This window comes from Cyprinus carpio, chromosome B15 (genome assembly GCF_018340385.1).
Source record: "Cyprinus carpio isolate SPL01 chromosome B15, ASM1834038v1, whole genome shotgun sequence".
NCBI classification, from domain to species: Eukaryota; Metazoa; Chordata; class Actinopteri; order Cypriniformes; family Cyprinidae; genus Cyprinus; species Cyprinus carpio.
The window spans coordinates 23,140,577-23,153,576 of NC_056611.1; the positions used below are offsets into that span (position 1 = coordinate 23,140,577).

At 36.5% G+C, this 13,000-nt stretch overlaps 1 protein-coding gene across 3 annotated transcripts in view; it reads right to left on the reverse strand.

Annotated features, from left to right (window-relative positions):
* Positions 1–12,711, reverse strand: part of col4a4 (collagen, type IV, alpha 4) — a 68,172-nt gene extending 55,461 nt beyond the window's left edge. For 2 of the 3 annotated variants that reach the window (XM_042739896.1, XM_042739894.1), the window contains exons 1-3: positions 12,232–12,711; positions 8,691–8,849; positions 5,823–5,868 (exon numbers count right to left, since the gene is read on the reverse strand). In XM_042739896.1, the coding sequence (XP_042595830.1) occupies positions 5,823–5,868; positions 8,691–8,734 (90 nt within the window). In that variant the 5' untranslated portion in view covers positions 8,735–8,849; positions 12,232–12,711. The remainder of the gene's footprint in view (positions 1–5,822; positions 5,869–8,690; positions 8,850–12,231) is intronic. The other variant, XM_042739895.1, reaches the window with a different exon arrangement.
* Positions 12,712–13,000: the final 289 nt, after the last annotated feature.

Here is a 13,000-nt window from a genome sequence, read left to right on the forward strand (position 1 = left end):
CAAAATAGATAAATGTTAAGCCATAGTTAAAATATTTCCTTCTGGATGATTTTCAATTCAGAGCTCATGGAAAAATCTGCACACTTTAACCAGACTAAACAACAAACAACTCTCCCACATTTTGGCAAGGGGACACATACTGTACAGCATGTTAAAATTTACCACAGGTGATGTCATTTAAAAGGGTAAAAGTCCAATCTCTCACAACACAGACAAATGGAAGTCTGAAGGGCACACAATGATTATGCATGCCACAAATTCATGCACTCATGCAAACTCGTGCAAAGGTATAACAATATTTTACAAAGTAATTTTATTCTTAAACTGTGCCAAAATCAACATGCTGAGTATAAAGTAGAGAAGAGATTGGATTGAATCTTATTCCACAAAAAAGGAGGGCCAGTTAGTAGTGATTCTAAACATCACACAATATAGGAATACTTGATATATTGGAATGATTTCTAAAGGATTATGTGACACTGAAGACTGGAATAATACTTCACAATATAATTTTTTTTTAATCTTACCGACCCCAACATTTTGAACGGTAGCATATATAATATATATGCATATGCAACACATGTTTAATAGCAGCTGTTTTAAAGGGTTGTGACCTACACAAGAGTTAATGGCTTTAAGTGCTGGGTGATGACGTCAATTCAGGGATTGATATCGTGCGTTCTGACTGGCTGATGTGCATAACTGCACGCTTCACTCCAAGTCAATCAGATGTACATGACTGAAAGACACGCTTCCCCTATTCCCTCAATTCTTCTGTCTTGCTCCCTCCTTTTCCATCCCTCTTTCCCTCATGTAAGCTGTACTCTGCATTATCCCATCAACATCACAAACTTGAGGTATATGAGACTGAGTTACACCTGATCCTGGCTTATTACCACTTGATGATTAAGTTGGAGTTTGGTTTTGTCTTAAAGGATCAAGCTATGATCTGAGTCTTGGTCTTCAACATCAAAGTATGTAACAATGTATCAATACCATTTAAAAAAAAAAAATCAGCATAACAATATCTTAGGAAGTATGAAAATAATCTTAGGATTTAAGCTTTGGTTTTGTGTAAATGAAAAGCCACATCAAAGCCACTTTCAAAAACTGCACTTATCAGCAAATTCAGCCCAATGAAAAAATAATAATAATTTTAATAATACAATACAGTTCAAAACTTTAGGTCAACTTTCAATAAGATATTTCAAATAAATTAAAGCTTAATTTACTTAATAAATGCCATTCTTTTCACCTTTCCACTTATAAAAGAATCCACAAAAAGATTTAGCAGCACGACTGTTTTCAACACTGATAATAAGAAATGCTTCCCGAGCACAAAATCACCTCAACTGCAATAATAGTTCACAACATTACCATTTTCACTGTATTTTTGATCAAATAAATGCAGTCTTGGTGAACCGAAGAAACTTTTAAACAGTATTTTGGAGCCAAGCAAAGCCACAAAAATTAATATACAAACTACAGATACTTTCATGTCTTTTTTTTTTTTTTTTTTTTTTATTATATCCCATCTGCATGACTTTTCAAGGTCTGGAAATCACAAATCTAACTGTACAGATTTACAAGAATTTATGTACCGAGACATTTGGATGTGGTAAAAATCATTCTGTATCTTCCCCATCCATCTGCCCTTCCCTACCTTTAGGCCCGCCCGCTTTACTCTGCACCTCCGACAGGATGTTGACCAGACATAACTCTCCAGGCTAGATGAGTAATGTTGGCCTATGCATTGGGCAGGACAAACTAATTATGTCCTAATTTGTGAATGCATTGCAACTCACATAACTACCAGTTGAACATTTGGACAAAGCTGCTCATTTTTTACATTTAGCAATAACAGCAATCCAAACTAGGAAATTGGAACATAAGGAAATGTCTAGAGGTCGGCAAATGTTTAACAAAACAAACCCAGTTTATTTAAACCATTTTTATTTGTCTGCTCTAATTTTAAGATTGTTAAGCCTTAAGATCAAAAGGTTTGAATGTTCACGTCAAACAAACACAAATGTGTCAAACTTTTGACTGGTACTGTAAATTCTCAGGTTAAAAGTTACTCCTTCATGCAACGTGTCAGGAAATTTACGCATGTCAGTCATCTAAATGAGGGACAGGATGTGTGAATGTGTATGTGCGGGTATGTGTTTCTGATAACTTTTTCCTGTGTGTGTTCGTGTGTGTGTGAGGAAGCACCTGCTTTGTGACACCTGGTCATTTTTGTTCAGGTTTACAACTTACCCCTGACCCCCTTTACACAGAATCAGCCAGAATGCCTTAGGCAAAATCATCTGTGCAGGAACCTGCATCTGTGCCATCAGTACACTCTCACTTTTCTGCCATTCCATAACTTCCGATAAATTCTGGCATTATTGGCCCACCCTCATGTCGTTCCAAACCTGTATGGCTTTCTATCTTTCTTAAACAGGACACAAAAGGAGAATATCCTGGTGGCTCTTTTCAGTAAAATGAAAGTGGACCACACAACTCCATACTCCAAATCTTCTGAATACATGCAATAGCTTTTTTCTGAGGAAAAGACTTAAAATTAGATTGCTATTCACTGAAAAACCTGACATCCATAAGTTTGTTTGAAAAATAGTGACATTCAATTAAAGAATAAATAGTTTTTTGGAAGAGATCTTTTCAGTGAGTCTTTTATTACTATTAGATAATTGGAGAAGTAATGATGTTTGATTCAACAATCAATAGTTCTTTTGAGCCAGATCTTTTAAGTGAATCTTTTATGAGAGCTTGTTTGGACAAGTAGTGATGTCTGATTGAAGAATCAGCTTGAGTCAGATCTTTTCAGTGAATCTTTTATGAGAGCTCATTGAAGAATTAGTGATGTCCAATTCAAAAATCAAGTTCTTTTGAGTTAGATTTTTTCAGTGAATCTTTTATGAGAGCTCACTGAAGAAGTAGTGATGTCTGATTCAAGAATCAAGTTTTTTTAAGACAGATCTTTTCAGTGAATCTTTCATTAAAGTTCATTAAAGAATTAATGATGTTTGATTTAACAATCAAAAAGTTATTTTCAGTTAGATCATTTCAGTGTATCTTTCTTGAGAGTTCACTGGAAATGTAGAAGCTTGTTTCAAGAATCAATAGTTCTTTGCACTCAATGACCTGGTCTATGCAGTAAACAGCTTAACAGAAGAAAAGATTATTAGTAAACTGATTATTCAGGTAAATCCTTAAAAAAAAAACGCTACTGTGTGAATTTATATGGTGCTTTTACATCCTTTTTGAAGCTTAAAAACTTTAGTATTGTTTGCAAATCCATGCTAAAACCAACCTTATTCAAAACATCTCCTTTTGTATTTTATGGAAGAAAAACATGCAGCACAAAAGCGAATAAATGATGACAGAATTTTGCACAACTCATTTAGTTGTTTAGATTAGAAATATGTCTGCATTCCTCTTCTCTTACGTAAAAGCAAAGACGGGCATCGATGTAGACGATGTTTTCTTATCTTTTCAGTGATAATACCTCACTATCTATCTTTTTGGCTCTCATTCCCTCTTCATTCTTCCTCTGTTCAGTGCTAGTGAAGGCCTGATGGCAATCTCCATCCACCTGCCCTCATAAGTAATGTTCTGTACCCATCTGTGCCTTTGCATTCTATCAGCCAAGCTCAGCTCTGAAACGATGCCTGAAAGAGGCCTTATGGACAGACAAGGCAAACTACAGTACACAAACATCAATAACCGGGAAGGAAAGCGCATACAAATGATAACAGAATCCATTCCTGTTAACTAATCACTCCCAGTGAAACATCTTTAAATCAAAAACCCTACCACTGTTCACCCACAACCCCCTTTTTCATGGGTGGCTGGGGATGAAAGATCTTTAACCCTTTCCATGGATTTCTGCATCCCTTATGCCATCATAGCCCCTTTGGATCATATGACACTTGACTTCAAAGGCCGTTCTATGCCAGTGAAATCAAAAGATTAGTGCATATAAAATATTGTTTCACTTGTTAAGATTTTTGTTTTTAAACAACACAGGACCTCTTCATCAATACTTTGATCTCACAATCAAAAGTGGTGGTCACACCATTGCTTAGTAAAATTTTGCAGCTGAAATCTAGCATTTAAATACAGATCCCCAAAAGGAACATGGTGATTGTAATAAAATAAGATGGGAGGAAGGTAATTTCAATGCTTTTGTGTTATCTTGCAAAAGTACTCTGTTTCCCCAGGAACTTTTTGCACTCAGTCATAATAATACTGCATTCCTCTGAGTAACCTTGAGTTTGCCAGCAAAACATTTGCATTTTCCCTGACAGTCTTTCCATTTACTCCCAAAACTTTTGTGATGGATATAATATTATGAGGTGGGAGAAAAAACTACATTTCAGTGTTTTTGTAAATAAATACAACTTTTCTCAGGGGAAGCAAAACTTTTGTGAGAGAATGAAAAGATTCTCAGGAAGATGCAATAATTTTGTGAGAACTCAACTGTTTTGCAAAAGAACATAACGTTTCATGAGGAATACACTATTTTTGTGGGAGAATGCAAAAGCACTGAAATATATTTTTTCCTATGATCATTAGGCGCTCTGTATTCCAGTAAGAATCCAAATGTTTGGGAGTTTCCAGTGACAGCAAAAAGTTCCCTATGCAGATTTTGCTCATGTTCAAGTTGGTCATGCAAATTCACTGTGTAGGCCAACAAAAAGCTGCTTGGTTTCAAACAACTTCTGTTTAAGCAGAGCATTACTGCACCATTGTCAAAGGACTTATGGGGCCCTATTTTAATGATCTAAGCACATGGTCTAAAGCACACGGCGCAGGTGAACTCAGGGCGTGTCCAAACCCACTTTTGCTAGCTTAATGACGGGAAAACTGTCAGCGTGCCCAGGCGCATGGTCTAAACAGGTTGTCCCTATTCTCTTAATGAGTAATGGGTGTTTTTTGGGCGTAACATGCAATAAACCAATCAGAGTCTCATCTCCCATCCCTTTTAAAAGCCAGCTGCGCTCGCGCCATGGTAGGTACACAAATGTTTTATTTTTAAAAATGTTTGTCTGCTGCGCATCCCTGCAAGTGTACGCGCGTTGTGTACCCATCTATAGGCGCATATTACTAACACGCTTTTTAAATAACAAGGAAAAAATATTGCGCCAGAGTCTAGGGCTGGGCGATATATCGCATGCGATTGTCACGCACATTTAGTCAGTAAAGCCGGTTCCCTGATTACCGCTAAATCGCCATCACCTGCTTTCAAATGGAGCGGCATTTAATAGACAGAGCCGTAGATCACTGACAAGCTACGCAATATCACGTTCATTATCGACGGCGATTCATCTGCGATAATGAACGCGTTATTGCGTAGCTTGTCAGTGAACTACGGCTCTGTCTATTAAATGCCTCTCCATTTGAAAGCAGGTGATGGCGATTTAGCGGTAATCAGGGAACCGGCTTTACTGACTAAATGTGCGTGACAATCGCATGCGATATATCGCCCAGCCCTACGCCAGACTTTAGACCAGGTTTGAGTTAGTATATGGCGCAGTCTATTTTCAGTTCCTCAACATATCTCTTTTTATGTTCCGCAAAAGAAAGACAGACATAAAGATGGGTAAATGAAGACAGTTTTCATCTCTTTAACATGTTGCTAAGCTAATGATGCAATACTCTAATAAACATAAAATGTCCAGTATATACAAATACAGCTTTTACCACATCCAATTATGTAGGGGGGAAAGACATTTACTGACTCAGCCAGCAGTCTCATCTTAACATTGTGAAACCGTTAAGACAAATTTATGAACATAATACAAGATAATACTCACCCCCAAAGCTGTGTGTATCGTCATAAGTGCCAATAAAAGCCTCCTGCTGGAAAATAAATGAATGAGACATACTGAATAAGACATTAGTAATCACTATGGCCCTGTCCCAAATGGCAACCTAAACCATTGCAGTCCGCAACTTTCGTGACATAATGCCACTTTGACTGTCTGGTAGAAGTCTGCTGCGAAGCTCACCCCAGTGCAGGCTCGGCAAAAGAGATGATTGAGGGCGCATGGCGGCCGCAAAGGGGGCACTCGCGAGCACCCATCTGAACGTAAATATGACAAATGGACGCTCTACGGTCTTGTGGACTTAATGGACACTTGCACACGGTGGCCATTGTAAGACCACAAGTGCACATAAAGTGTTCCATTTGGGACAGGGCCTATATGAAGAACTTACAGTACAGTACAGTACCATTCAAAGGTGTGGGGTTCTTTAATATTTTTTAAACAAGTCTCTTAGGCTGCATTTATTTGATCAAAAATACAATAAAAATGGTTGTATTGTGAAATATTATTGCAATTCAAAAAACTGTTTTCTAATTTAATATATTTTAAACTATAATTTATTTTGGTAAAGGCAAAGCTGAATTTTCAGCATTATTATTCCAGTTTTCAGTGTCACATGATGCATCAGAAATCATTCTAATGTGTTGATTTGCTGCTCAACAAACATTTCTTATTATTAATAATGCTGAAAACAGTTTTATATGCTTAATATTTTTGTGAAAACTGTTAGAGTTGAGTTACTCTGACTCGAGTCCGGTCTTGAGTACAATTTTTTAAAGGACTCGGACTTGTCATAGATGCATTTTTACTCTGACTTGACTTGGACTCGAGCCTTTCGGACTCTGAAAATATGTCAGAGTCCAGGGACAGTTGATGGAAATATCACTGAGTAATGTCACAAGTTATATTCAGTATTTGCATGTATTTTTAAGTCTTGACCAGTACTAGAAAGCTGACGGGTTTCTGTGCTCACACACCAAAATCACGCTCACAGAATGCGCCTCTCAGTCAGTGTGCGAGTATGCCGAGTTCTCTTTCGCTTGAGTTCTCTTAAGTTTTGTTATTGCTACACACTTACACAAAAAGTTGTCAAAATGCCCGTCTTGGAGACGATTCATGTAAATGCAGTCGGTTTTGTCTTAAGTGAACTTGAACAGTTGGGAGAAATACGGATGTTTCAAAATATTTGATTTATGCATCAGATCTTAAAGCAACAGCAGAAACTTGCAGCTGCCGACTGCGTCATAAATGTTAATCAAACAAAAGAAAAGGAGAAAATCACTCACTGCTCTTGACTGAATCACTTATGAACTTTAATAAGAATAATCTATATTTATTGTATACATTGAAGATTATTTTTACATTTATTACTTAATGAAATGTCTGTATTTCTGTAGAAGCCTTTTTTTTTTGAGTAATATATTTATTGATCAGTTAGCTTGGAGTGTTTACTTGCCTTCAGTAAGCTTGAGAATGTTTTATTACATTAGTTTATTATTTGTTGCTTTTAGGGCTTTTATAAAAAGGGCTTTTAAAGAAAAATCATTCTTCTAACATCTTTGCGGCAAAATCACCTTGGGTCTGCATCATTTTCTAATAATTCAACAGCCCGTCATCAATTATTCCTTACATAATGTGATTTATTTTAATTAATGTAACTATGAATGCATTCAAAAATAAAACAGGTGTGAGTTGCCTGCGATTTATGTAAAGTATATAAACGGCTTTTATACACAGTGTGTGCCATTGTACAGACTAGGTTTATCCCTCACAGCCTGATTTTCATCCAAGAAAAAATTCGAAATGCGCTATCTAAGGGGTCCGTGTACTCTGGCATCCATTCATTTTTCGTTTTTTTTTTTTTTTTTACCCAGAAATTAATATGCAGTTTCTTCTTTAATGGTTCAAACACTGATGAATAGAAAAAGCAAACACAAACTAATTTTGATTATTCAAAATTCATATTTCATTAAAAATCTTAAAAATTAAAGAAAGCTTGTTTTTTACTGAGATAAAAGGTGCATTTTCTGCTCTTAAGGTCCCATTCACCAAAATACCTACTCCTTTACCCCCACCCTTGAATTTATGCATTTACTTTAACGATTAATAAAGTCAAGTCATGCCCTTTAATTTTTCACATCGTAAAACCTGTTTCACTCTGAAATGTCACAATGCATAAATCAGTTCAGTCATAACTTCTGTTACATGACTTTAAGTTTGCTAAACAAAGCAGAACACTAATTATCAATAAAAAAAAATCTAAATGCCAAGATGTAATAGAGGTCTGCGTTTGTTACATTTAAATGGATATTGCATTTTTCTAGTTGTAAAGGCTAAAAACAATGTTAAAAAACTAATAATAATAGAGTTTCGCTGGACTCGGACTTGAGTCCGACTCGGCCCATTTTGGACTTGGACTTGTCTCAGACTCGACTTAGGTGGACTCAAACCCAATACTAGAAAGTGTGATACATTTTTTCAGGATTATTTAAAATATAAATATTTTATAGCATAAAAAATGTATTTACTGTTACTTTTGATCAATTTAATGCATCCTTGCTTAATAAAAGTATTAATTTCTTAAAAAAATGAAATGACCCAAACTTTTGAATGGTATATGTAATTTTCTATGTGACCTCCTTATAAAAGCAACATTATACCTACTGTATATGCCATGTGACAGCAAACATAAATCCTGAGGACAGTGTTTAAGATAAGATGTTTTTCATTTTGATGAATACATAATTGTGTTATTGATGTAGGTATCTAATCAGCTGATTAGGATTTGATTGATCTAACTGAATTATGATAAATGTCAAAAGATGTTTGGAATATTAAGACAATAGGGACTCTTACAAGAGAAGGAGGCTGGTTGAGGTGATCCGGCGGGGGCCTGTCATCTCAGCCACCACTCAGGGCATGTGCTACCTGTTGATATATTTATCCACTGCCTAAGAATGGTGTGGTCAGTGATGTAGCTATGGCTCCTGACGTCCCCAAAGACAACTCATCCACCTGAGAGAAAAATCAAGAGATGGATGGGAAAGTCACTGCACAAATATATGGATAAATAATGGTGTAACTGACAGTTAGGTAAAGGCAGACAGATATACATGTTATACAGTCATGGCCAAAAATATCGGCACCCTTGGTAAATATGATCAAAGAAGGCTGTGAAAATGTATCTGCATTGTTAATCCTTTTGATCTTTTATTTTAAAACATTCACAAAAATCTAACCTTTCATTGGATAATAAGAATTTAAAATGGGGGGGAAATATCATTATGAAATGAATGTTTTTCTCAAATACACGTTGGACACAATTATTGGCACCCCTAGAAATTCTTATGAGTAAAATATCTCAGAGGTATATTCCCATTCATATTCACAATTTTGAGCACTCCAGGGTGATTATGAACATGAAATTTTCCATCCAAGGCTTCCGGTTTCACAAAAATATAAACATGAAGAGAAATAAAGCCCAAATTCCCTTAATCACCCATCACAATGAGAAAAAACAAAGAATATATTTCTGATGTGCAGCAAAAGATAATTGAGCTTTGCAAATTAGTGAAGTGGCTTTAAGGAAAACATCATCAAAGTAGTCCATGTGACATCAGTGGGTCAGTTAGAATTTGTTGAAGCATCGAAAATACATTTTGGTCCAAAAATAACAAAAATTACGACTTTACGTACGAGGCTGCTGACGTGTTATCTTTGTTATTGGGCGCACCAGAAAACACGTCAGCGCAGTGACGCCGCTGACGTACGACGCTGCTGACGTGTTATCTTTGTTATTGGGTGCACCAGAAAACACGTCAGCAGCGTCGTACGTTTGTTATTTTTGGACCAAAATGTATTTTTGATGCTTCAATAAATTCTAACTGACCCACTGATGTCACATGGACTACTTTGAAGATGTTTTTATTACTTTTCTGGACATGGACAGTATACCGTACATACATTTTCAATGGAGGGTCAGAAAGCTCTCGGACTAAATCTAAAATATCTTAAACTGTGTTCCGAAGATAAATCGGAGGTCTTACGGGTTTGGAACAACATGAGGGTGAGTCATTAATGACATAATTTTAATTTTTGGGTGAACTAACCCTTTAAAAAATATTGTCAAACAGCACCTACATCACCACAGGTTGTTTGGGAGGGTTTCAAGATAAATTCTCCTAGCTCATCCAAAAACAAACTCCAGCATATTCAGTTATCAGACACGACTGAAACTTCAAATGGGACTGGCTTCTATGGTCAGATGAAACTAAAAAATGAGCTTTTTAGCAGCAAACACTTAAGATGGGTTTGGTGAACACAGGGATAAAAAGTACCTCATGTGTACAATGAAATATACTGCTGTATTTTTTATGTTGTGGTCCTATATTTCTGCTGGAGGTCCTGGACATCTTGTTTACACATGGCATCATGGATTCTATCAAATACCAACAGATAAAAAAAAAAAAAAAAAAAAAAATCACTAAGTGACTGACTCTTATAATGGACCATGTTTGGATCTTCCAACCGTACAATAATCCAAACACAAACCTAAAAAACAACACAAAAATGGGTCACTGAGCTCAAAACCAAGCTTCTGCTATGGCCATTCCAGTCCTCTGACCTGAACTCTATAGAAAATGAGTGTGGTGAGCTGAAGAGAAGAAGCACCAACATGGAGCTGGGAATCTAAAGGGTCTGAAGTGATTCTGGATGAAGAAATGGTCTCTGATCTCTTGTCAGGTGTTCTCTAACCTCATCGGGCATTACAGGAGAACATTTAGAGATGTTAAACTGTCAAATGGAGGTTTCAAATTGTATTGAATAAAAATTTACCTCAAAATGATACCAACCCCCATTAGAGAAAAACATTTATTTCATAATGATACCCCCCCCCATTTAAATTCTTATTATCCAATGAAAGGTTAGATTTTTGTGATTTTTTTTTTAATAAAAGTTCAAAAGGATTAACAATGCAGATTAATTTTCACAGCCTTCTTTGATCATATTTACCAAGGGTGCCGATATGTTCGGCCATAACTGTAGATAATATTTCCTATGGCTGACAGTACAATGGTGGTGGTGGTGATGATGTGAGAAGGGGGTGGGGGTGGGGGTGGGGGGGGTGAGAATGAAAGAGACCGGCTAAATCAATACAATAGATGGAGCTGGGACAAAGTTGATCTTTCCGGATGGCTTCTTTTTCATGGCACACAAGTCAAGAACGACAAAGATTTGAAAGCAAACTCATTGACATGGACAATGGCCACACAAACTAGACAGACAAACAGGTGCATATCTAGGACATATTATGACATTAAAATCATTACAATTATAAGGGCTTTAACACATTCATGGCTGAATTTACCATCAGTTGCACTTCCAAGCCATAACATTTCTCATACTACTTTCTGACCTGATTTGACGATAAATGTTACGATAAATAAACCATAAATAAATTATTAATAACAAACAGTTATCGTAATGGTTTATATAATATTTCCATATTTATCAGCTACAAATTAAATTTGTTTTGAAAACTACAGCTGATCTCTAAACTGTAAATAATGTCAAGTACAAAGAGTGCTGCTGTTACTTCCCATCCCACTATCTATGGAAACCTACTGATGGATTTAAACACTTTGTGTCTGAAATTAATCAAATTTACTTCTTCAAAAATAATTACTATGCCATCCAACATCACTCACTTACATTTATTTTTTTTAGCATTTCATTTCAAAATGGTAAACAAATTGAAAAACTTAATGCATCTTAAAGCATAATAGTAAATAAACTAGGAAAAATAAAAACATAGTACATAGGCTAACAACAAAAACATACAATGTTTGTGTTTGTGCCAATCGTGGCCTATGTGCTGTCCCATTTTGTGCAATCTTCTTGGGACCAGTTGAAGTAGGCTACACTGAATAATGATGTTACAAAGTTCTGCTCAGCCACGATACTTTCATTCAAACAAGTAGCGGACAAGCTTCTGTGGATGTTATATATCAATTGAGACCTAAGAATCGGCTCATTCAGCTCTGTCATTTAACATTCATTATCAACATCACAAATCAAACTGTTACTGACGTCAATTTCTGCTTTATTACCCCAAAACTGTTCTATTTTCACCCAAACAAATTCTGTCACTTTAGAAAGGTGTCAGGTAGGGTATAGCTACATACAATGATTGCACCCTGTATTTAATTTCTAACTTTTGCTGCAATTCATGGTATTACATTTGACCATACGCTACTGACAATAAGCTCTATGACTCTATGACTCTACTAAACAAAACACGCCGTGAGGCAACATTTAAAAGACATTCACAAGTGCAAGACCTTTAATCAAACACCCAAATGCAACAAGCAAACAAAAACGAAGTCAAACTCCTCACCTGCTCCCGTAGTTTCCTGCGCCACCGCGGCTTTACATTAACACGCAAAATACAATACCATAGAGAGAAGGTGCACGGCGAAAACTATAAAAGAAACGCGCAAAAGAGTCGGCTAAAGTGCTCCTGTAACCACTGGGGCTCTGCGTTTTCATGACGTCATGGGCTGTCCAACGAAAGGCAGGTACTAAAGAATTTGACAAACACACTTCCTCGAGCCCCCGCCGATTTTATATTCTTGAGGGTTCATTGGCAGCCCAAAAAAGTTTGAATCAGTTTCTTAAGTGCAAGTTAAAGTTGTATTTCTGAGATGGTCGCAGTGCTGCAGGTGGCACCGGAGGTAGATTTGGAGATCTTCAGGAAGCCTGAATAAGGTGTGATTTGAGATAGTTGCAGACTGGACCGGTGGGAATTGTGCGCGGGACAGGGGCAGATGAGAAGATGGATTCTTGCCTAATATTGCGAGTGACACTTTTCGGAATGATGTTGCTGGGACTTGTTACTCCGGCACAAACTAAAGCGGTGAGTTTCATAAAAGAATGTGTCTACTAAAAAGGCATTATTAGTAGAATAAGTAGACTACTGAACTGGAGAACTTAATTATTTCATTATAACTCTAACTCAAAAGCTCTAACGTAGACTTTAATTAGCCTGGTCCATGCCAACAAGGATGGCAGATATGTCAGAGCACTGTATAATAATTAATTATTATGAAAAATACAATATCTTAAACATATTTGTGTTTGAATTATGTGGGAGATTATGTATTCCG